We start from the raw sequence: 26,967 nt of genomic DNA, 5'->3' as shown, positions 1-26,967 counted from the left end.
AATACCAAAGCTTCATCAGGAATGAGTCTAGTGTTCTGTTCACATTAAAGGTTTACTTATTCTTTCAGTTTTCTGTTGCCTTTTGAAAGCAAAAATACTGTAATTTGCAGAACTATTCTTGTCATCAAACAGATCTGAATGCCTGACTGAAATTTGAAGAACCCATTATAATTCAGTGGGATCCATCAGGAAGCCACTTCAAAATGGATCCATTATAGAGGTCATGGATCAAAAATTCAGATACTGCTCCTCGTGGGAGTTAGGCTATCCAATCATCCAATCATCACCACTATGAATGCAGCCTATAAGGCACATCAGCCTGGTATTACCCCCATAAAACTTTACTTTTATTATATTACTTAAGACCACCTCATATGTGTATATCAAAATTTGCACAGTACTAAAAATCCTTAGGAGGAGTGAATTAGAGGAAATATGCACAAGAATAAGGGGAATTATGGGCAATGTAGTTTCTGGCTGTATATTGGTAGGAATGTTGTGACCATCTTGGGAAAGAGCAATGCACAAAAGCAATTGGAAGGACAGGATAAAAAGGTAATGACAGTGTGATTTATAAGTATAAGCAGCTGTGCATAAACATGGTCCCAACCACTTTCTTATGTGGAATTTTTGAAAATTTACTTGGCACCCAGAATACCCCTTTAAGCATATTGGCTTGTTTTGAGAGGATGTGACCATTTTGCTCTGCAATTTTTTGTGGTCATCTCATAGAAGTTTAAGTTAGAGAGCGTACTGCCAAATAACCACAGAGTAGAGGGTCATATGTGGCTAGCTCTTCTTCAGCTTACTTTCTGGATGCAATTCCTGCCTTTCGTCCTAGTTCATAGGTCATCTGTAAAGATCTCAATGTGTGCTATAAATCAACATTTCTCCACGCAAAACACTAATATTCATATTTTACTTTTACAATTCAATCCAATTTAGAGTCGTTAAAGTTTCGATCCGTGGTTGTCATGTGACTTTAGGTAATTAATATGAATACAGATTGCAAGGTTTCCAGAAAACAAGTCACATAAAACTATGAATTATTTATACACTTTCATGAAAGATTTAATAGCTAAATAGTTTATGCAAAGACATGTCAATGACACACAGTCAGCAGTGTTTCACTTTTAATATATAATCAATACTTTTGGGCAATAAAGGATTTACACAGCCATATTGTATAATAAAATGACATCAGCCTGGTAAATCAAGTTTACGTAGTAAACAATAGACAATAGGAGCTATTAACCCATTAAGGACCAAGCACTGTAAATTTACGGCGCTTGGTCCTGGGCTTTAATCTCAGGTGATAGGAAAAATAAGGCGGGGGGATTTAAGCTCCTGCTTCTGCAATCAATCAGAAGCAGGATGGGTTGTCAGCTGTTAGTCACAGCTCATAATCCGTAGGAAGAGGTAGAAGGGGCTTTTAGCCCCAGTTGTCTCCTCCTTTCTTTAGTACACAGTGCTCAATGAGCGCTATATACTAAAGAGTGAAAGTGAAAGTGTTTCTTCCACTATGCGAGCCGGCAGTCACGTGACTGCCGGAATCCCCTGGCACAGCAGAGCTACAGGGTCCCAGAAGACCCTGATCAGCTTTGTCAGTGACTATTGTCACTACAGGGAGATGTTTTCCCCTGTAACTGGGGCTCCTATGGATGCTCCAGCTACAGTGAAAAAATGTCAAATAACAACAAAAAAAAACCATGTGAATGTCCCTCAGAAGTCTTACATGACGTTATGGGGGATATAGATAGTAAAAAAAAAATTTATACATAAATAAGTAAAACAAAATTACAGAACAAAATAAAAATATATACATAAGAAAAAAACAACCCAAAGCCAATGCCAACCAACCATATGCGCCCTGTAGTCTAAAACCATACATATTATATATGAACACGTCCAAAACAAAATAAGGAACCCACTCCCATGCTTCATTTTAGTGTAAATATACAAATGTTTAAAAAAATTAACTATAAATGTTAAAAAATATATATATTTTTAGCTTTATACCTCCAATAAAACTACAAAAAAAGTAAGTGAAAACTAGTTTTGGTAGCTGAAGGAAAAAAATAGGGCAGTTAAACCACCATATGGGTAAAATCCCTAAAAGGTGTCTGGTCCTTAAGGTACAAAACAGCCTGGTCCTTATGGTCCATAGGGTTATTATGGGGAGGAAATTGAAGTTTCAAAATGAGAATCAAAATATAGCTAGTGTAATACTATGTAAGGCTGAAAAAAGACATATGTCCATCCAGTTCAGCCTATTACCCTCCAATGTTGGTTATGCAAGGTCTAATCACTGTCAGTAAGGTAAAAGCAGAATAAATGTAAAGTACCCAGCATTCCAGCTTCTTACTACATATTTGCAATTACATAACATAGGTTTCCAGTATTACTTGGCTATGAAAAGTCCAGCCTTTTAATCTATCTATCTGTATCAGTTAAGTCAGGGCCGCCTCTTGGACACTCCATGGACAAGCCCTCTCAAAGCAGTTCTATCATTTGCATGTTGGTGTCGGCTTTGATAGTATCAAGCCAACTTATTCTTCAGGGTCGGGTCTTCTTTTGCCACTGACCACTCCAAGCATTGTCGATGTTTCTACTGAATTAGTTCACATTATGTAGTCGAAGTATGAGAGTCTCTGTTTCAGAATTTTGCCCTCCAATGAAAACTTTGATTTGATGCCGTCTAGGACTGTTTTGTCCATGACCTTGGCAGTCCAAGGAATTCTTAGGCATTTCCTACAGCACTAAAATTTGAAGGTCTTAATCTTCTTCCAGCTCATTTTCTTCAGTATCCAACATTTGCAGCCGTATTTGTGATTAGGAAGATGATTGCGTTGACTATTTGGCATTTTTTATGGAATATTTATGCCATAAAACTTAACCGGTAGTAAGCCTAGCATTCTGCCAGTACTACATGTCCTGACTTTCTTGCTCTTACTTCTCAAGCGGTATTGTACTGTCTCTGGTCTAATCAGAAGGGAGGTAGTATCTGAATGTCCACCGCTTTGCTTTTTCAGAGCTAACAGGCATTTAGGGACATTCTAGCCAAATGGTTAGACCGACACACATAGACAGACAACCATATGCAGTAACAGCAAGAGAGACAGAGACAGTGCAGATTGATATTATAATGTCTGTAGATCTGTCAGCCTGCAACCTGTGAGGTTACAGGAGCCACCTTTGAAGATAGCCACTCCCCATGTTGCTATGGTAACAACCCTATGTCCTTGTTACTATAGAAGCCCCGCACGTAATGACAAAGAGTAGATTGCAGAGAAGTACAACAAAGATGATGAGACTAAAACAAGCTAGTAGATGAGCATAAATTGTCTAAAAAGTTAGTGCCCCTTTAACTACACTAACACATTTTTCTCCAATTCCGAAACACTTCATGAATTCCCACAGGAAATCCCATTCTACTTTGTCAAACTCCTTTTTACAATGTCTAGTGTTCTCCTTTCCCTGTATCAATTACAATGTTTCCATTTACTCTACAGATATTATGAGTAGTGTTGCTCATTGTGATCGGCTGGGAGAAAAAATAGGGACAATTTTTTTGCTAACTCTGGACTGGATCATCCTGTTCTGATTTTTAGTAAATATCGCCAAAAAATATTGACTTAGGGCGCCCACCCACTAGCGTTTTTTTTTCCCTGCGAAATTCGCAGCATTTTTTTTCTGCAGGGGTCTATGGGACTTGCAATGTTAAAATCGCGATCGCGCAAAATCGCAATTTACCGCGAAATCGCGATTTTGCGCGATCGCGATTTTAACATTACAAGTCCCATAGACCCCTGCAGAAAAAAAATGCTGCGAATTTCGCAGGAAAAAAAAAACGCCAGTGGGTGGGCGCCCTTATGCTGCATTTACATGAAATGATTATCGCTCAGAAATTCATTCAAATGAGAGAAACTGAACAATAATCATTCAGTTTAAACATGAGCCAACGACTGAATGATGAACGAGAATCATGCGCTTCTCATTTGCTGATAAAAATCAGCGCCGGCTTGTGCGGTTATCATGCAGTTTGAACACTGATCGTTCTGTGTTTCACATAGGAATGGACAACACTGAACGAGAGGTGAATGAGAACTGCACGATTCCCAATGAGCTGGTCATGGCACCAACAGCTGGTTCGATTGTCCTGACAAGAATCGGGAACTTCTCGTTATGTGTAAAAGAAGCATTACTCATGGTAAATCCACACTGATGTAAATGAACACTTGCGATAATCTTATTCAATCTTGTGGCCAGGATTTCAGCCAGGATGGTAAATCCTGTATGAACAAATCTTTACCAGGCTTTGGAGTTGAAACAACAACTACTTCGGTTGTAGATGGGGAAGCCTTCTGCCAATTATAGCTTGTTCTGTAGTCTTTAATAAATTAAGTAACATAATATTTCCATACCTTCTATTAATTTCAAAGGAAAAACTATCCATGTCTGGTGTAGTGCTACCTTTGATGTCCTTTAAAGCATACTTAAGATCTTCTACCGTAATAGGTAGATCAAAACATTCTCTCCGTGAAACTGATTTTCGGAATATTTATTTCCCTTAGAAAGTCTCTCGGAAATTTTTTTCATCAGTATGAGACTCTGATGTATACAAAATAGGAGTGATAACCTAAAAAGTTTTTGGAATAATTTCTGCTTCTCTACTAACACGTCCCTCTGTGGTTCAATTTGTAGTAATTAAAAGTTTTTCCTTTGTATTTGTAATTTAGTTTGCAAGCATACAACCTTTTTTTGTGAATCCATATATCTAGTCTGACCTGTAAACAGAATGCTGTTTTGTGTTTCTTAAAGTAAGAAGTTCCTAGAATTCTCTTGCGCTTTATTCCATTTGTTCTTGTTTTTTTATGTTAAGTTAAAAACAAAGGCAGGCTCAGTGTCAGAGACTTTTTTATGTTCTTCTGTTTAACATGTGACCTTGTCAATGCAACTGTATTTTCAAATATTAGCCATCTAAGGTACATTTTACTGCCTGTCAAATAAAAGAGGCCAATTTGCTGCTTAACATAAATTGGAATTCCTCCCTAATTGCCTCATAATCCTTATTTAATGTAAACCAACCTGGTTTAATCCATTACTAGAATAACTTTTTTGGCTTACTTCAAACACTACTGAGGTATGGTCGGACCCCTTCTAGGCTTGTAAGTTACTTTCTGAATATATGGAAGGAAGCCACTATTACAAAAAAACATGCCTATTCTATTCTTGACATGGTATTGTACATTTCTTATAACAGGGTTTCCTTCTGAAATTCTACCTCTCCTTGCACCAACCAAACCCATTTCTTCAGATTTTAGCCAAAGGTGATAATGTTAATGCTTTACCAATTGTTTTTGTTCCGAATCATAGAATGGTAGAGTTGGAAGGGACCTCCTGGGTCATCGGGTCCAACCCCCTGCTCAGTGCAGGATTCACTAAATCATCCCAGACAGATGTCTGTCCCTTCTTTGTTTGAACACTTCCATTGAAGGAGAACTCCCCACCCCCGGTGGCAACCTGTTTCACTTATTGATCACCCTCATTGTCTAATATCTAATCTGTGTCTCCTCTCTTTCACTTTCATCCCATTGCTTCTAGTCTTTCCTTGTGCAAATGAGAATAGGGCTGATCTCTCTGCACTGTGACAACCCTTCAGATATTTGTAGACAGCTATTAAGTCTCCTCTCAGCCTTCATTTCTGCAAGCTAAACATTCCCAGATCCTTTCCCCGTTCCTCATAGGACATGATTTGCAGACCGCTCACTACCCTGGTAGGTCTTCTCTGAACTTGCTCCAGATAGAGAGAGGGAGAGCAAATAAACCTACCTTGCTTATTCATTTCTTAGGTAGAGGTATACTCACTCCTCTAGTAAATGATATGTAAATGGAATGCAATTCTTGTGCCAACTATCTCCTATGAATTACAGTATGTGTGTTTAATCTTTTATTAAGCCTATCATTTTCAATAATTCACAAGTAACATATCTTTTAAGTAATCACTATTATCCCGTAACATTCCATATTATTATCAGGGGCATGAATATAATGAGTGCAGAGGATGGGATCACACCTGGTTAAAAATGTGATTTGGCAACTTAGTATTTAACTGAGGCATCAGAAAGAAGGCAGCTTCCGCTCGGTCATATGCAGTATTTGTACCTTCAGTGTATTTACAATCACAACTGTAAATCTATTTACTCCATTAGACGACGCACTCAGACCAATCAATACTATTGTCTTGTATGGCTATATATGGCTACAGATACAACCCTGCAGAGCAGGAGAATATTTCCTCATTCATCTGCTGCTTATTGCCTAGGTTAGCAAAAAGAAGAAGGCACGGAGAAACCCATCAAGGTTACAAGGCAATTATTGCGCAATTGATTTTTCGTTCTCTTTGGAGACTTTAGCAAAGATTACGGATTATCTATCGGTCTTGTATCTGTCCAGTCCTTCACCTTATGGCACATACACATGAGTGACGTGTACACGTGCCTTGTGCTCATCCAATATACTATTCTACATACACATACAATCATTAATCCTGATGGCAAGCAGCGAGGCACTACAATATAATATATATTAGCGTTCTTATACCATTTATGTATATACTAACTGACTGAGACAGCTTCATTTATAGCTATATGTGCACTCCATTCCATCTCAGTGACCCTTCCTCTTGAGGGGGCGGTAGTGATGTAGATGCCCCGTAGGCAGGAACATAGCTCATCATTCCTGTCATCTTTAATGTTCATTTACAAGTGTTTAATCATTTCAGTCAATAAGTTAATTAAGGAGAAGTGGCTGGACTGTGAGGCAGAGCGTCCTTCGACATTCCTGGAAAAAAAGCTATTTTTGATCAAACTGATGTTTTATGTGAAACAATTATTTTTCTTTTCCGAGGCAGTTTTTCCTTAAAATGTCCAACCTTAAGGAATGTAGTGCTCTTTTTTTTATCTAAGCATAGTCGGATTTACATGAACGTGTGCATATCTGCACGGGCAACTGTGTTTCTTACTGTACTTTTTGAATGCGCAAATCGTGCACGTTACAAAAAAATAGCTCTCATTGAAATGGCCAACTAGTTTAATTAGTTCAAGACGTGTTCTTTTCCTGCACAGGACAATAGAACATACTGCGTATGGGCACGCAAAAAATGCACTTGTGAATCAACCCGTTAAAATCTGAGTACTGCCTGCGCAAATTTTTCGTGCACAGATACGTTGCTGTGATTTCGGCCTTAGGCCTGTGCCACATGGCCGCATTTATTTGCATATGTGAGCATGAAAATTTTGCGCACACAATATGCAGAAAAGAGAAAACATTGTTTTAAATTCCTTTTTCACAAGCGAGTATGTTGTGTGCACATTGCGTTGTGCAAAGAAACCGCGCATTTGCACAGGAAAAGATCATAAGTTGAACTCATTTAACTAAGTGACCATTTCAATGCCTGACAGCATCAGTGCGTGCTTTCTTGCTTGCGTCATTGCACACAACTTGCGCATACAAAAAGAACAGTAATGGTGCATTCACACGAGTGTGTGCGTACATAAGTGCGCAAAACCGCGCGTCCACGTATGTGCAAAAACACGTGTGAATGCAGGTCCGTGCCCATTGCTTTCAATGGGGCCGCAGTTGCTGCTAATGCGCAAAAATGCAACACGAATGTGCACGCGTAGACGCGTACACTCGTGTGACACAGGCCTTAGTCTGCACACCTCTGTATTCCTTGGGGAATTACTTAGAGGTATACTAGAGCTGAACCACACTGTCTACGCCTGCCACATTATAAAAATAGTTAAACATTTTTTTAAATTCATTCATTTATTTCAGAAAAAAATTCAGGGCGGGGGAAATTCTAAGTTTTGCTATTGGGGTCTGTGAGTTCCTTGTGCATCCCTGCTTCTACTCTCAGCCCACTTACTTCATAGATCCCTATCATGCTGTGAGCTTAAGTTAGTAGAGCCACAGTTGAGTTAGGACACTCATCTGTAAACTTTACTCTTAATATGCATGTCAGAATCTGACAATATAGAGAAGAAATATAGTTTTTGGTTCTGGTATTGTATTTATGGTAAGAGCTTAGTTCTGGCATCACATTTAGGCCGGCTTCACACGAGCGTGACGGGCTCCGCCGCGGAATATTCCGCGGCAAAGCCCGTCACGGCGCCCCCCAGAGACCCCATACTTACCAGCGGAAGATAGCGTGAAGACGCTTCCCCGCCCACCGCCACGTCATGTGACACGCCCACCGCGTAGGCGGGAAAGCGTTTTCACCCTATCTTCCGCTGTGTTACAGCGGGAGATAGCGTGAACGGACGGCTTCCATTGACTGCAATGGAAGCCGTCAGCGCGTACACCCGCGGCAAATAGAGCATGCCGCGGGTGAGGACGGGAGATTTCATGGTGCAGAATTCCGCGGTGGAATTCCGCATCGTGAGCATTGAGCTATTAGGTTCAATAGAACCTAATAGCAGCGGGCAACGCACCGGATTTTCGCCGCGAATTACACGGCGTAAATCCGTTCGTGGGAAGGAGGCCTTAGGTTTCTCATTTAAGTTCGGGAGCTGTATTTATGTACTGAGTTTGGTTCTGCAGCTGTATTTATGTGAATAGTTAAGGATGGAAGGACACGGTGAGACTGGCAACACCCAGCCAACCCATGCCCAACTGAGTGTGGCTAGCTGCACTGTCTGTTTCCACCCTTAGTGACCTTCACATGGGAGTATTTCACAGATACCACATGGACCCATTATAGCCAATTAGGCTATTGACATAGGCGTCTTTTCACATGGACCAATTGTCTGTGCGAAAAAAAATCATAGCATGTTCTATTTTGGTCCATATCATATGCAATGTCCACTACCTGTGGGTATCACGCAGAGCACACATATGTGTCTGTGTGCTGCCTGATGCGAGTTGCGCCCAAGAATCTCATGTGCATTTGCATACGCCCATGTGACTGAGCCCCTAGGGTTGACTGCTACTTATTAGCCAGGTCTTTGTATTTCCCCAAGGTTAAAATTTGTCAGCCAGCCTTTGTTTGGAATGCATTGTAATTATAGAGTAAAGCATCTCACCTTAGTTCAAGGAACCTTTTGAATGGATACAAAACCATGGTCCGAAACTAACTTGTCATTGTTTTATAGAGTAATTGTTCCAATAAAATTGTGCATAAAAGAAATGTGGTCATTCCAGAACTATGAGTGGTAGGGGGAGTGATCTCAGATCACTTGGGGTCCCAGCATCCAGACCCCATGTCTCTTTTTCTTGCAATAAAAAGTAAGAGAACCTCTTGTATTTTCCAGCATACCTGTGTTGATTGCCTACACAATCTAACTAAACTGCGCAGTCTATGTAACATGAGGAAACAGTCACAAAAGGGGGGACTTGTGAGAGAAACTATTATATTTTCTATCCCCCATCTTGTTTTGTAACCTGCTCTTCTTCTCTGTTTCACAGTCTTGCCTTCAGCACATATTCAGGTAGTATAATTGTTTCTATCACAGGAATGCAAGGTCATTTTCTAAGGCCATTCACTGAGGTCTAATGAGAAAAAGCTTCAATCGGCCTCAGAGAAGTGCTGCCTCTAAAAAGACGTCACCCCAACGTGGGGCACTTGTTGAGTTTTTAATAACCAATGATAATAAATGAATCATAATGAATTATAATGAGTACAAGTGAGGCATCTTCTAGCCTTGTTTCAAGTGTCTTTGTATAAATATCTCTGCGGATTAACTAATAAAGCAGACAACTTCCTATCACATTCAATGCTATGTGTGATTTGTAAGCTTTCCTGTGCTTGAACATTACCTCTGTAAATATGGCCACCTGAAACTTGGCCAACCAAATATTGCACTAATACTAATAATGCACAAACAGTTAAACCATTCTTGTTTTTTTCCATTGAGTACATTGAGTAAAAATCCACAGTGAAGGGAGAAGAAGTAAGTGAACCCTTAAATTTAATAACCTGTAACTTCTTTTTTAGAATCTGACAGGGTAAAAATATAATACTACTTTTAATATGCTTTTAACATAGCAGAATCAAAACAGTAATAATGATACTGGCAATGCTATTAACTATACTGTTCTAACACATACATGGAATAACGAAGATGGAACAATACCTCTGCAGCGAGCGCCACCTATTGAAAAACAGCATTCCTGAAACTGCATGCCAGACTCTTTATACAAGCCTTATAACGATGACTATAAAGAGTCTGACATTGACTTGCAGGAATGCTGCCTTCCAATAGGTGGCGCATATTCCTTATTTCCCAGAGAAGCATCCATGGACTTTAAGTCTCCTCACTCACCTTCTAGGTGCTCTCCTTAAAGAGAAACAATAGCCTTCCCAACACATAAAGGGTTTATCCAACCTTGTAAAATTGATGGTCTATCCTCAGGTTAGGCTATAAATATCCGATCAGCGGGCGTCCACTGCTGCTCAGCTGAGCACAATTGTGCTTTCAATGCAGAACGCTGTATTTCTGATAGCAGCCATTCTGAGTACTGCAGGCTAGTCCCACTGAAGTGAGTGATACAAGCCTGTAGTACACAGAACAACCACTATCAAGAATAAGGTGTTCTGCAGTACGAGCATGATCATGCTTGAATATACATAGCAAAAGTTGTCGTAGCTCATTTGACTGCTATGGCAACTTCAATCAGCTGATCGGCAAAGATCCTGAGTGGCGAACCCCCACTAATCAGATATTGATGGCCTATCCTAAAGCCATCACTTTAACAAGGTTGGAAAACCACTTTAAAGAGATTTTGTCCCCTCCTTTTAGCCCTATTAGCTGAGCTTATGGGATAAAAGTAGGTGACCTGCTGAGTCCAGGGATGTAAGTGTTATACTTACCTTATCCTTCGTTCCTCTGGTGTCAGTGCTGGAAGCCGCTACTGAAGTGCATCGAATGGCACCGCTAAGTACTCTTTCCATTATAAAATTAGAACAGCCGGACGTCTTAGCACACCAATCAGTGCATTGAGTGGCAACTTTCAGCACTGGCACCGGGGAAACGATGGGGGAGGTAAGTACTACACGTACATTCCTAGACTCAGCGAGTCAACTACTTTAAGTCATTAAAGGGGTTGTCCCGCGCCGAAACGTTTTTTTTTTTTTTCAATAGCCCCCCCGTTCGGCGCGAGACAAACCCGATGCAGGTGTTGAAAAAAAAAACCGGATAGTACTTACCCGAATCCCCGCGCTCCGGTGACTTCTTACTTACCTTGCGAAGATGGCCGCCGGGATCTTCACCCTCGGTGGACCGCAGGTCTTCTGTGCGGTCCATTGCCGATTCCAGCCTCCTGATTGGCTGGAATCGGCACACGTGACGGGGCGGAGCTACGAGGAGCGGCTCTCCAGCACGAGCGGCCCCATTCAACACGGAGAAGACCGGACTGCGCAAGCGCGTCTAATCGGGCGATTAGACGCTGAAAATTAGACGGCACCATGGAGACGGGGACGCTAGCAACGGAACAGGTAAGTGAATAACTTCTGTATGGCTCATAATTAATGCACAATGTACATTACAAAGTGCATTAATATGGCCATACAGAAGTGTATACCCCAACTTTGTTTCGCGGGACAACCCCTTTAAGCTGAGCTCATAGGACTAAAAGTAGGTAACAGAGTCTACTGTTTGTCTGAAATCCTTGCTGAGAGATTGAGAAATTTTGTTAGAGGGAAGATTCTGTATCATTTGGTGTATTGGCCAGGAACCTTTTGTATGTCCACAAGACCAGAGAAGATGTGACTTGATGGAAACAGTGAACCCTATGGGCCCTTTCCAGGTGAACATTATAACCTGAAACTTTTCTGCTATTATATATCCCTGTCTTGGTCAAACAAGGTTCTGTGATATGTTATGTCTGATCTCTCAAGGATTATTAATTTTAAACTGTATTGTTAAGTATTGTTATTACATAATCTTTGCTGAGAGATAGAGATAAAGTTGGTCAAAAAAGAAAAATTCTATATCAGTATCAACTACTTCCACCAAATATTTCCTGTCTCTACAAATAAGATTTGTACAATACTAAGGAGAAATTTTGGACCATTCCTCTCCCCAAATGTGTTTTATTTCATCAATATTTCTGGGATGCCTTGCATGCCCAGCTATCTTCACATCATGTCACAGTATTTAGATACGGTTAAGGTCAGGAATCTAACTTAGCCATTTCAAAACTCAAATCTTGTTTTTCTTACATTATTTAGTTAATGGAGTATTTCTATCTCATTAATCAATGTTCATTGTGCCTAATAAGTGGAATGGAGTAGCTCACTAATTGGCTTCCAAAACGCAATGCTGCAGATATCTTCCATTCTGCAATTTTCCAGTGTACAGCTCATTGTCAAAGAGACAGACCATCGCCCAGCCACTGCTCAACAATTCATTTCAATAGAATGGCTTCTCGGCATGCTCAGCACTCAGAAGTCATTCTATGGAAGTCAATAGATCTTCTCTATTTACGGAGATTATCAGGTTTATCAGTGTGCTGGGTCCACAGGCTCTTTACATGGCAAGATAAATTGGAGCAAGCATGCAATCAGCGGTGATGTAGCGATCATATATAATTCACTAGGCATTCACTTTCAATGAACAATAATTGAGTAGTTTTGATTGTTCTTTCAAATATATCCACAACTCCAGTAATCCCTTCTGTCACCTCTTTCTATTTGACAAATCATACGCCGTCTGTTTATACCAATCAATTCAGCAGTGGATGAACAATGATTTTCAGGCTTGCATGAAAGATGCAATCAGCAATAATCTAGCGATTCATCACTGATCGTTCATTTGCTGGTCGCATTTTCACCTAACAATTATTGTGCAAACTACTCAATCTAAAGATTATTGGCACAAGAATTGTGCCCTGTAAATGGGCCTTAAAGGGGTTCTGTCATTAGAAGAAAAAAAATCAATACTTATCTATTCCTCCCCAATCAGTCTTCTTAAAGCATCTTCTCCTCACCAATCTCCCTCTGGCTCCTGCAGTCCCCCAGATCACGTCACCTCCAGCCGGACGGATCCTCTTCTTCCTGTTTTGGAGTGTCCATTGTCGGCAGTCTCCTTCCGGCACGTCAGTGTACATTACGTCACTAGTGACATAGCATTCACTGCCTAGCAGGGAATGCCGATCTATTGCCGAGACTGCACATGCGTGCTGCCCCGCCGCAAGTATTTATATACTATTGTCGCAAGACATTGCGCATGCACAGTTTTGGCAATAGCGCGTCATAGGAGTTGACATTCCCTGCAAGGCAGTGAATGCTACGTCACTAGTGACATAGTGTACATTGACCTGCAGGAAGGAGACTGCCTGTGAATGGATGCTTCGTCACAGGAAGAAAAAAAAACAGATGGCTGGAATAGACATGACCTGGGGGACTGTAGTAGACCAGAGAAGATGCAATAAGAAGACTGATGGGGGACATTTTTTTTAAATGACAGAACCCCTTTAAGTGTCTGTTCACGTCCACGTCCCTGAGACACAGCACTGATTAGTGAATACATAAATCCTGCCTCCACAACGCGCTGGCTATGATTTGTTCTCGAGTGCTGCTCAGCCAATCAATGCAGCGCTGGTTGAACCAATCACAGCTATCGCATTGGTTCATTGAGTGCTGCACTGATTGGCTGAACAGCGCTCGTCCACCAATCAGAGCCATCGCTTCCTGGGGGCGGAATTTACAAATCCCATAACCAGGAAGTGATCTTTAAGCCTCCCTGAAAATCCCCAAAAAATCAGAGTAGGGCTTTTTTTTAGGGTAGGTCTTATTTTCAGGGAACCAGGGTAGTTGGGGGCCCCGTTACAGGTTTTGGATTGGGGCCCAGGAGCTTCAAGTTACACTTCTGTATGGAAGTGTGCAAATGCGCACAAACTGCACATGAATATGCGAGAAAAATGGTGTAATTTCACAGCCACCTGTCAGGGCGCTATAAAATTTGCAGCTAATAGCAGGGAAGACATTGCAGAAATTTTGGAGAGTGTTTAGGAGAATCTCCTTTTGGAAGCGTGTTCTATCTAGGGGAGATGAAGATGCTCATAAATTTCATAGATCAAAGACCGGCACTCTGGGACACCTAAGGATCAACGCCGAAACTCCTATTCTTTCTAGAAACATCCTCCGACATCTCACACACCTGCCTAAATCTGCGCAACAGCAACCAACTCAAAAGAACATCCTTGTCATCAGAAGATGTCTTCTACCTCAGCTACTCCCTCACAATCCAGAAAGAATCAGAACCCCCGTGGGATAGTGTTTCATCACACATGATGTGTATTTATAGGTGACTACAGGGGGCTGAGTCAGTGATGATAGCATGACGTATTGCTAGCGTGTTTTTATGCACACGCAAATGCGCAGCTATTGTGAATGAAAAAAAGAAGAGAAATATGTGACATAACACACACAAAAAAGACTCGTTCACTGCGTAAATACGTTGCGCACGAGTGAGCGTATTTGTGCTTACGCTCATCTGCAGGAGCCCTAAACAGGCAGTTGTTCATAGAAGAATGACTGCCTGTTTACACAGGCCATTTGACTTTTGTGCCTATAGGAATTGAATTCTGAACTAATTACTGTTCATCGTTTAGTCGCTGCCGGCATTTACAGTGAACGATTATCATTCAGATTCCCACGATCTAGTGAGAATCTGAATGATTAGAGCGCTAATACTCTTATTTCCTTAATTGAAAAATCTTTTGACAATCAGCTGTTGGAGAAGTCATTAAGGGCTCTTTCCCACAAGCGCATATACGGCAAAGGCGTTTTTACGTTTTCAAGCCCGCTCCGTATAATCGCCTGAATGGGCGTTTTTCCGCAATCACGACAAGCGTTTTCTCATCCATTCACATGACCGTGAGCGTCGCTTTTAGCGAAAAAATACGCCGCACCCCGGAAAACCCTCACTCTGCCAAAATCCTCGGGATGCCTTCCAGTGCCTACATAGAGGCACCTGTAAGCTGTTCGCAGCTTTGGGCACTGCATAAATGCCTCCCCTTCCCTTCTCTTACCCTGCTCCCATAGGAGTCTATGGGACCCGCCGGCGTATATTGGCCAAAACCTAGTTCCAGAACTATGTTTTGGCTGAGCGTATATGCGCCGGCTGTGTACATTTTCTATTTTTCACGCTCTGGCGTATTTACGCACCGTATATTCGCCCGTGTGAACGGCTGCATTGGAAACCAATGCTTCCCATGGGTACCATATATGCGCCTAGGCGTGAAAAAGTGCCATATATGTGCTCATGGGAATAAAGACTTAGGCCGCCTGCAGACGGGTGGAAATTCCACGGAATTTCCGCCCCTGGAAGCTGCCATAGGATTGCGTTAACAAACGCAATCCTATGCAGACGGCCGCGATTTGGCTGCGCGGCAAACAAATCGCGACTTGCTCTATTTCGTCACTCACCAGCTGCCGGCTCCGCTCTGCGCATGTGCCGGCTGCCCGTCAGCCGGCACATGAAAGAGTCGGGGCCGCGGGAGCAGGTGAGTGCCGCGCTGCTCTCTGCAGACGTTCGGGTCGGGTCCCGCTGCAAGAATTCCTGCAGCCGGATCCGACCTGGCCGTCTGCAGGCGGCCTAACACAGAGGTTTACATACTTTTTCTCTCTGCACCGTGAATGTTTATTCAGTATGTAGGCCTGATCGTGTGTTATTAGTGTGGTTAGATTGTGTTTGTCTATAATTGTGACTTGCATAATAAAAACACCACATTTCATTAATTAACGCAAAAACCAGGTCATTCCAAATGGCTCACCGATTTTCTTCCTGCAATTGTAGGTTAGAAGAAAAGTGCCGATACTTTGTAAGTAGCATTTGAGACAGGTCACTACATGAAGGCACAGAGCAGCAGTGGGATTCTGGTTTTAGAACTCAATCATCCTGACAAATCCTTACATGATGATGTACAAATAATGGAGTTGCACATGGGGATGACAAGTTCACGGCGGGCTTTGTCTCCTTCCTTTTAGATTAACATAAAATATTAGTGCATTTTACGCTCATGCATTTTTATTTTTAGTAATCCTCTTTATGCATTGGTCCCTAAGGAACAACTGTTACTAAGCAATTCAGCCGCAGGCAAGCGTCCCTCTTGTAATGCTAGTCTGACCAGCTTAAATTAAATGTGGAAGCGAAAAAAGGACAAAATACGCAGATAACAGTACAATACTAGAACTTCACAAGGCTGATTTCACTGTATCTGGAAAATTACCATGCATACGGAAAGAGCCTCATAATCTGTGAATCTGTGATAATAAAATCATTACTACCAATGATCGTCTCTTTCCCATTAACTTGTAGGTGACCTGTATAATATGAATAAGTCTTGTCTATTCCTCTGGATTGTCTGGCAGTCTCCCAAAAGAGTGGGGACCGTCGACAACCCCAACACAGCAGCAAATCTCCCACAATAATGCTGTTGTATTATATTGCTCCCATTTACATTGTTGTTGTGAGCTCCCCCTAGTGGCAGCAGAAGCCAGACATATTTTTTTAAAATTTTATGGCTGTATTGGGGGTACAGCTTGCAGTATTGTTTATTGGGAGTGGTCTGGTTGCATGATTGTTTATGGGGACACTATTTAGGCTCTGCTTATGGGGCACTGTGGTTACATTGTTTATGGGGGCACTCAGCTTGAAGTTTTGAATATATTGTGGGCACTTAGCAGGCAGTATTTTTATGACAGGCACTGTTAACAGGGACAGTTTAACTGTGGTTTCATGGCCATGGCCTGCATTAAATATTACATAGTAAAAATATATCTGTATTGCTCTATGCATGACACATCTGTAATAAACTTGAAGTTGATCCTTAAAGGCTATGGACACCTTTGGGGGACAAATTTTTGTCCATTCAGTGCATGTATTTTGGGCTTACAATTATATTTACAGTTGGGTTTGATTAAAACTTTTGCCCTGTTTGTCTCCTGCATTTTTTTCATATCACTGTATATAAATACTGAAGTCATAAGTCTCAACAGGAGATCCGTCAGTGAGGCTGGACTGACGGGTTACTTAGTTTTCAGTTTTTAACATTCCTCTCCTGCATTTTTTATCAGCCAACTTATGATCATAATAAAGAAAAGTTTTGCTGTTGTTATAAATGAGTTGATGAAATGTGCAGGAGAGGAGAGAGCAGAGGGAAGATAAGCTGTCAGTCAGTCCAGCCTCACTGACGGATCTTCTATTGAGACTTATGATTTCAGTATCTATATACAGTGATGTGTAGAAGCTGCAGGAGACAAATGGTGCAAAACTTTGATCAATAGCCTTTAACAGTAGGCAAGTATGGCATAGACCGATTCTTACTCATCCTTATACAACTTTTTCAACAAGTCTATGCTTGTGCCCACAGCTCTTGTTTTCTATCAGACCTTCTGAAGCATATAAATGTGCATTCTCTATACTATTTCTACCATGCAACTTTTTCCGCCTGGAGAAGACTCTTAATTCGCACTCAATGTTACAAGGCTTGTTAAAAAGTCTGACACTGACTTGCAGTAGATGGCGCTCTAGAGGAATTGTTTCATTTTTCCATTTTCATATTTCACAGAGGAGAAACGATACCCTTCCTACCCCTTTTTCAAAACCTTAGTAAATCTATCTACCCGACTGTGATGAATGTCCATTATGTATGGCCGGTAAACACGTCTAAATATGGAGAATGAGTGATCGCCGCTATAAAGGTCAACAAGCATAGTAGCATCTTAAAACCATGTTATATTGCGGTATGATCCACACATAAAACTGGAATGTTGCAATACCTTGAACTCATATGATTCTTCAATAATGATTTCAAGCTTTGTGTGTTCTCCCAGCACAGGTCGGCCCATTTCAGCTATACGTCGCTCCTCTTCTTCCTTACTAGTGAGTGGCTGCTTGTCCTCATTCTCTTCTGTAAAAAGGAAAGAGACAAGCTTACTTCTATTATCTGCTAAAGCCATGCATACCCTACTGGACTATAATAGCAAAGAGGATTATTATATACAGTCAAATTGTGTATTTTTCAAATTATGATATTTACAATGTTCGGTTATATTTGGTTTTAAGCATACGCATTGTGACAGCCTATGACTATCCAATTGCTACGGTGTCACACAGCAGCTCTCTTTTTACATAAAGAAATGATTCATTAAAAAACAAATATTAAATTGCAGAAGATCCTAAATATATATGTCGATATATCAGAACTGCAAAGGTTCATTTAGTTAAACAAAGGGAAATCCCTTTCACCGATCAAGTACGGTACATGTACTCAAATGAGGAAAAACTAAACGACTGCATTATGCACTGTTCAATAAAAGCTGCTACACTTATTGAATAGGTTTGTTATGGCGGCTGTGGATGCCTTTGCTTACCTTCCCCTCCTGCAGGTCGCAACCGTCAGCATGCTCTGGGTCTTATGTTTGGTAGACACCACACTGTCCTACCTTCTGCCTCCACTGCCCAAAGAGCACATGCGCATGCTTGATCCATCTTATAAATGGCCAGTGCACAAACCCCGCTTCCCCTTCCTCAGCTTATTCAGATGCTTCCCGGGTTTTTTAAAAGGGTTTTCAGAGATCTTTTTTTTACATAAAACCCAGCTGCCCATGCCATAAAACAAGAAATCGGCATATACTTACTTCTCCCACTCCCTGCTGTATCCATGCTCTGGGTCTCCCCTCTGACGTCACATTTACAAGGTTTACCAGCCTGTATATTGCAGGCTGGTAATGCCTGTAAGTGTGTCGTCAATGGCAGAGTTCAGCAATCAAGCACTGAAGTTCTCTCATTGGCTGCAATGCCTGTGATGTTCTGTAGCTAATGAAAGATGAGAGAAGAAGAGAGGGAGCGGAGCATGTACTTGGGAGTTCCAAAGTCTTTAAACCAATGTTTTGGTTTGGGAATTTTATTTCACTTTCTCCTCCCTTAATTCTATATATGGGAGTAAGATTAATCAATTCTTGACGAGTCTGAGAGGATGCAGCCAATCCCCGAAACGTCACACCTTCCCAGGAGAACATAGAATGAATATAGGAAAAAAAGTAGTTGTAGGCGCAATCCTTTTTCTTAAAGAGACATATTTTAAGCTCGACTCCTCTGTTTTTATTAAGAATTACGCCAGCATACAATAGACGCGTTTCGGGGCCGTTGCGCCCCTTCCTCAGTATTTTAGCTAGGGACACACAGCTAAGATTGGTGTGTTCTCTTTACAGAGGAGCGGAGCACTGCAAAGAGAACATTCCAATGCTGGCTGTGTGTCCCCAGCTAAAATACTGAGGAAGCGGCGCAACGGCCCTGAAATGCGTCTATTGTATGCTGGATTAATTCTTAATAAAAATAGAGGAGTCGAAACTCACAGAGCCAGTATGATTCTTTTAAACTTATTATGAGCAAATACCGAAAAACAATATGCCTAAAAACTAACCTTTATTAAATATTTATTAAAAAGAATAATTGGACAGACTCAAACATATAAAGGTGAGACCCTGGTATGTAGATAGCCACCAAAGGGTTACACACCTTATAACCTGTTCACTTATAGCTGTACGCCTCTAAAGAACCCGTAAATTCATGTATAATGTCTCAATATCGGTATAATATTGTAGGTTCCCAGCACAGCTCCTCTCCCCAGTCTCCGATAAATGAGTGGGGAGAGGAGCTGTCTTAAAGAATGACAGTATGTGCGGAATAATTACTAAATAGCGCGCCTGTCATTCTGGTGTCTCTATGTATACCAAACTCTTGAAATACATCATTGGGATACTAAGCATTGACACTAGTTGTTAACCTGCTCCTCGCCATTCATTTACTAGAAGCTGGGGAGACAATCTGTTTCAGCAGAACGATAATGTGCGCGGAATAAACGCTAAACAGCCTGTAGTCCTCCTACCTCCAGGTTAACCTCTTCCTTTCCATTCTTTTATTAGAAGCTGAAATAAAGACATGTCTGAGTCTGTCCATTTATTCTTTTTAATAAATATTTAATAAAAGTTAGTTTTTAAACATATTCTTTTTTGTTTTGGTGATTTAAACAGAGGAGTCGGACTTAAAAATACATCTCATGAACCTTTAAGAAAAGGGTTTGCGCCTACAACGACTTTTTTGTACATTTATTCCATGTGATGTTCTGTAAACGGACGGAACTGCACCCTGTAAACAACCATCAGGAGCAAGGACCAAGCGGAGGTGCAGGAGATGCAGGGAGCGGCGAATATATGCCAATTTCCTGTTTTATGGCAGGGGAAATTGGAGTTTATAAAAAAGAAAGATCTTAGAAAACCTCTTTAAGGCACCTTTCGAGAGTGCCTAAGCCATCGGTGCCTACTGAGTCTGTAAAGATATTGTACCAGTATTCTGCTTGATTCTCCATTCTGATCCATGACTGTGTAGGCAACTTTCATGAACTCTAATTTCCTGATTCTTTACTATGATTTGCCTGATTGCTGCCTTGCCTGACCTTCTGCCTGATTAACCATATTACATGCATTCTTCCTGTCATGATCTTGACCTATTCTACTGAATACATCCTTGCCTGTCTCTTTGGTACCACGCTTTAGTGCTTTTTACACACCTGGGTCAACTATCACTGCACTCAAACCACTTCTGGAGAAATGACCTGGGGGTTCTCTGCTGTGAAGACCAGATCCCTCAAAAAGGGTTAAAGAGTGAAAACTAGAGGATCCATTAATTTATCCCTCAAGAGTTGCCCCAAGTCAAACCACTCAGTGGCACAGTGGGTCCACAACCTCCGTGTTACAAGGTTGTAATCATTCAAGAATATTACTACTTTATTTCTGAAGAGCAAATTATAATTACCTTTATAGTTTAACAACCTTATTTCTACATTTATACATGACACTTTATTTTTCTTAAACTACAAAGTGCTGTTACATGTAAATACGGCAACAGATTACAATATGTACCATTCTAGGAAAGATTTAGGTCATTTTTAAAGCCTGTCCCAACAGGCAGTATGAAAGGACGCTCTAAGGGCCCAAAGCTGCCTGTTTATCTATGGAAAGTTTGGGGACTGCTGGAATGGAATCAAAAGCAGATTTTCCTTATACGTTTGACTAAACAAATATGTCACCAACTTCCTGGCACTGAACTCTGTGTCCTTGGTCTAAGGAAAGTATTAAAGAGACCCTCCGGTTTTGTAACAAAATTCTGCCCCAGGACTGGAGGGGGTATATAACTTGCAGTTGAACTTCTATACTGCCCCTCTGTGACTTTCGAGTCCGGTGTTCAGCTGTCTAAGATGGCCACCACAATTTTTAACTAGCTAATATGACTGTGTACTCTCTAATTGGCCAGCTCTAATGCACTTATAACATGAGGAACCAATTAGAAAGCAGCTATAGTGCATCGGTAGTCTAACACTACCAATGCAGTGTAGGGACTAGGATAGTCTGAAGATTGCATTGGCCATTAGAATAGCGAAATTCAGGGCCTGCAGAGAACAACAACTGCAAGTAATGTACTATACCTCTTACCCCTCTGGTCCTGGAACAGAATTTTGTCCTAAACTCCAGGGTTGTATTTTGCCGCTTTCACATATAGAGAGTAGCTGGTGAGCAGTACGATGTACAATGTGACATTATTTACTAGTCTGCATGATATTTCCATACAGGGACATACTACTATGCACATACTGATAATCTCAGAGTGATACAGCTATCCTCCACAATATTCGCAATTACGTTTTTAATTCACCTGACTTTCTATTATCTTTTTTATTGCATTTTGCTCATTAATTATGGCAAATGAAGTGGTTCGTTATGAGATGATTCCATTTTATTTGATGTAACACTAAGCCGCGATGAATTGTAGCTCAGCTTTGTTTTACCTTCGGACTGCTGGTAATTGCGAAGCTTAACGTTAGCATAGTGCGCAGCAGGAAAATGATTAAAGTGACCTCAGTAGTTGAACTGTGTTTCATTAGGGTAATGAAGCTGTGATGTGATGGGATTGTAACTGGAACACATTACCTACACAGAAGGAGGGTCTAAACAGTTCATGCTTTATCTACTTCTCAGGCCAATTTAAGTGTGTGTATACAAGGGGCAGAGATACCTCTGGGTAATAACTTCCTGCAGCCTATATGCAGTATGTACATTGGAAGTAGGATGACCTCATTGCCATGAAAGCATTAAGTAGCATTTGGCAAGAATAGCTATTCTTTTTAGTTTGCTTATAGTTTGTGTTTGATGAGTTTTCTCTACACACTGAAAAATTGCTATAAAAGATACAAATATATGCCTGATATTTTAGTTAAGTGGACTATAAACTAGTTGGTAGAAAACATAAGACTGTAATAGCCCCCAAAAATCTTACATCATACAATAGCACGTGTGAAAATATTGAATTACATTTTATGCAGTAGTGTCACTGGATTTCAATTGAAAATGTGAAAGTATTGAATTATATTATATTTTGTGCATAACATTTGTGCTGCGTGAATACCAAGAAGTACATGTACGAAAGACATGAATTGTAGTTTTACTAACAGGGTCTTCGATACTGAGAATGCAGCTTTGTCATAATTAACCTTTGTAATCACAGATGCTGTAGACTTTGAATTGTTTAACCTTGTAAGCTGTGGGTGTGGGGGGTTGTCACACTATATTAGCTCTTGCCTTTAAACAATAAAGCAGAAGAATGACTAGAAACACACAAGTGTTGTTTCTGTGTTGATTCTCCGGTGCACCGCCCGTAATATGGATTCACTGAATGATGAGACTTCCATACCCCTTGAGTATCACCTAAAAGCAGCTGAATACTCTTAACAGTGTGTATGCAATCCATATATCAGTCTTGTAGAGTGCTTTTCCAATTTCATGAGAAAAAAGACCTTACATCTGGTTATCAAGTACCATCAATGCTGGAGGCTTTAACATGTCAGGATGAGTTGTTTAGTTCTTTATCACTGGAGATGGAAAATTACCTGTAACTAATACCAAATGTGAAGTCTTCGCTCTGTTCCTTATTACTGACTAAACATATGTTGCTGTCTGGCTAGAAGCAGTTGGCTTGCTGCAGCATCACAAGCCAACCAAGGTTACAGCTCTTTTTCATTTAATACAGAAGTTCTGTAGAAAGATGCGTCTCTCAACTTTAACTCTTAATGGCGGAGACAGTCTAACATATTGCCTTAGGTAGTAATAAAGGTAATGCACTGCAATGCTGCCACGACTCAGGGTGATAATCTTTAGAGTCCGCTAAGATTCATTTTCAAAAACTTCATCATTTTCTATATTTGATCTTAAGGCACATACACCTACAATATATTTAATGTCATTTATACTACATACATTTTTCAACATTCATTTAGCAATTCTCTCATTTCAAGAATTCGGGACTGTTACAAATCCTATATTACTTCATCATGAGAGATGAATTGGTTCTGCGGATTTTCTTTGGTTGCTTTACTGATCCAGAGGAAATCATAAACTAAATCTCTGTAGGCAAAAAAAAAAAATCCTGTTTCCATCCAAGGCGATCAGCTGTTATCGCCGGGGGAAGTTGTGCCAACCATTCAACCCTAACGAATAGTGGAGAGTCCATATGATGTCAATATATAGGGGCATATGGAAAAAGCTGTATGACAATTGTATAATGAAAAGTTGCTATTTTCGAACTTTGTACATGACAATTTCACAGTTAAAGGGGTTGTCAAGTTGTAAACTATTGACAGCCTATCCACAGAATAAGCCATAAATAGTAGATCAGTAGGGATCTACCACTCTCGCTGATCAGCTGTTTATGCTTTGTAGCCTGTACGGGAAGCAGACAGCTCCGTTCTCACTGCAGTGGCCAGGCTTGGCCAATAGGCTCTACACAACAGGTCACTACATACAAGAAGACTCTGAGAGCCTTTTATAGGCCAAGGGTGGAACCACTTTAAGGCTTCAGGTGGCAAGACCATTCATCTAATCACACAGCTCTAACCATTTGTATATCTGCCTGAGATGTAACTGCATGCCAAGCTTTGAAGCAAAACTACAACTCCTTCTAGGGGCTTGATATTTTTTGGACAAAGAGTGTATTTCCTATCATAACTCTTGCATAATGGAGCTAAAACTTTACTAAACTTTACTAAACACAAATGTATTGCCCACAATGAACCCACCAGGTCTTGAAGAAATGATCAATGGAAACTGATTGTTTGCTGCCACTACTTTGAACTCTCATATATACTGTATATAGTCCTCCAAATTTGATATATACTGCAAGACAAGGTATACTTATCAGTAATTTACCAAACCAGTTTACATTCTTATTCATGCACACAGGAGATTAAAGTTTGGGAGCACATATCCCATGAAAGCCACAGTAATCTACAGAACTACATTAACATGTGCAGTCGGGTGATAAAAATTTCCAGTTCTTCAAGCTTAGCATGATGATGACTAGAGAATACCTTGCAAGTGCATACAATGAGAAAACCAATCTTCTATAAGCTCATTTGATAACCTTATCATATATTTAATCCATTACTGCTTAATCCATCGCAAAAAGAAGATACAATGTTATTTCAATATAACCTTTAAACAATGTGCACTAACCACATCAATTTGCTCACCCTCCAGGGGTGGTGACAGACTGCTACATACTAAAGAAATAAAGTTTAATTCCATCCATTTTAAAAGTAGAAATCTTAAACTTTTTCAGTTCTAAAATACACTTTTCTCCTTCACATTCTCTTGCTAAAGGAACGTCAAACATAGATATGAATGATATGAGCAAGCTGGAGATAGATTTGACCTCACTGCCTGTCAGTAGGCAACCTGGTCCCGAAACAGTTTTGCACAAGTCCTGCTGAGAACATAGGGGTTCATTTTAGATGCAGAATAGAAAAAAGGGTGGCCCAGAAAGGAGGCAATGACCGCATAGGTTTAGAGTGTGTAAGATATTACTGAAGTGCTGCCGATCAGATACTACTCCACCTAAGTGGGCATGGGTAAACGTAGTGATACAAAAAAAAACCCCAAAATGGTGGCTCTATGCAATGCTCCAAAAGCAATCAAATACGTAGAGCAATTAAGTGAAAACTTCTCCTTCATTTGGTTATATAGACAATCAGCATTGGAAAACGTGTTTCGGGAAAATACCCCTTCACCAGCTTAGCTGGTTTAATTACTAAAACAGTCAGGGACCGTTTTTCCTCCTGCCCTGACTACTGCGCCCTTCACTGGCATCCCGGTGACTTCACCAGCAGTTAGCACCTAACACTTCTTAGGTCTCTACTGTTTTAGTATTTAATCCAGCTGGACTGATTAAGGGGTTTTGCCCCGAAACACGTTTTCCAATGCTGATTGTCTATATAACCAAACAAAGGAGAAGTTTTTATGTAATTGTTCTAAGTATTTGATTGCTCTTGGAGTGTTGCACCAAACTAACATTTTTTTTCTTGTTTGTATCCCTCTGTTTTATTTTAGACTCAGGAACAGCTGAGGGGTGCGAGCTAGGCAAAAATTATACTTTTGTCCTACTGAAAATAGAAGTGGGGGGAGGCTCCAGCTGCAGCCAGTTGTTTTACAGCTGCACACAGGATACATGGCTGAACTCCTGCGACACAAAGAGAAAATGTATTTTTCAGTTTTACTGTACTTGCAATATGAGATAAAATAGGATGAAACGAAGGGAAGAGACCTCTGGGATATATTTTGTGCATTTTCTATGTTTAACGTTTCTTTAACAGCAGAAAAATGAAATTGGAATCAATATAGCAACCCTTGGACGTTAACCATGAAGTGGAGAAGGCTAAGTGTTATTATAAAACTTATATTTCCGAGTGTCAAGATTTCTCTCTTACAAAGCTATTTTCTTCTCGTCTCACTATATAAAGCATTGTGGCCATTTTAAAGGTTACAGTACCTGTCTTTAATATACAGTAATCACCAGGAAAAAACGGAAAATTCACAAAAATTAAAAATCGTAGTGTGTTCCGATGTCATTTATCTTTGCAGTACTGTACAAAAGTAAACATAATATGCAGCACAAAACAGTATTTTGGTAGTACAGTTACTTAGAAGATCTCAGCTGTCACCTTAGATATGTACACTCTTGTGGATAGCGCAGGTCATTCACCCACAATGCCTATATGAATGCGCCAATATTTATCCATAATAGGAGCTCATTTAGTGATAGTGAAGGATCTTTGTAACATGAACATGCCCGATTACCATATACAAGCATGTTGAACCAATTTCTGTACCCCAAGGCCTGAAATGGCTTAGGGAATGAGAGGAAACTAATGAAATTACAGTTAGGGTTGGCCATTTGTGAAAACCTCATAATGTCAGCAATCTTACAACACACTCATCCAAAGTTTGAATACATATGGTCCGTGGGGATGCTCGATACCAATAGTCCCCAACCAGTGGTTGGGGACCCACATGTGCACTATTTGATGCAATAACTGTACCCTACATCATTGAGATTTTAGCTTTCCACCAATGCTGAGTTCTTCTGATTTGCACTTATCTCTGTTATTCTACAAAACTTTAAAACTTTAAAACTATTAGGATGTTAGGAGAAGGACACTTCAATCTTGTGTTAATGTGATTAAGTTCTCAGAACCCAAATTTCTATACCTGTAACGTTGAATACTGAAGATGGCAAAGGGTGTTCTCTAAATTGAACCTTCCTGTAGACAGGTTTACCTATTAAAGTACCAATGAAAATAAAGAACAGATTTGATAAGGTCTGTGGTAGACTTATGGCTTGTTGTTAGTGGAACCCATGACACACAACATGCGCACGCGTGTATTAATGTAACCAAAACAGTACCGAGTAATCCTTAGTAACTATACAGATAGAATGAACTGAACTGGTGTGGCTCCTGGTATATTGGACACTGCAGATTATGGGATCCAATATGGTCTTATTTATGTGGTCTGACTTATTAGACAACATGGTGTTGTCACAAAGATTTGTATAGCCGACAGCTAAAAAC

The 26,967-nt window shown here is 40.5% G+C and overlaps 1 protein-coding gene across 2 annotated transcripts in view; it reads right to left on the bottom strand.

Moving 5' to 3' along the window:
• SLC8A1 (solute carrier family 8 member A1) overlaps positions 1-26,967 on the bottom strand; it is a 333,579-nt gene that overhangs the window by 47,676 nt on the left and 258,936 nt on the right. For both annotated transcript variants that reach the window (XM_066595820.1, XM_066595821.1), the window contains exon 5: positions 17,789-17,919. In XM_066595820.1, the coding sequence (XP_066451917.1) occupies positions 17,789-17,919 (131 nt within the window). The remainder of the gene's footprint in view (positions 1-17,788; positions 17,920-26,967) is intronic.

The sequence above is a fragment of the Eleutherodactylus coqui genome, chromosome 3 (genome assembly GCF_035609145.1).
Source record: "Eleutherodactylus coqui strain aEleCoq1 chromosome 3, aEleCoq1.hap1, whole genome shotgun sequence".
Classification (NCBI taxonomy): domain Eukaryota; kingdom Metazoa; phylum Chordata; class Amphibia; order Anura; family Eleutherodactylidae; genus Eleutherodactylus; species Eleutherodactylus coqui.
The sequence above is the reverse complement of the archived record's forward strand: the minus strand, read 5'-3'. Positions and strand labels throughout refer to the sequence as shown.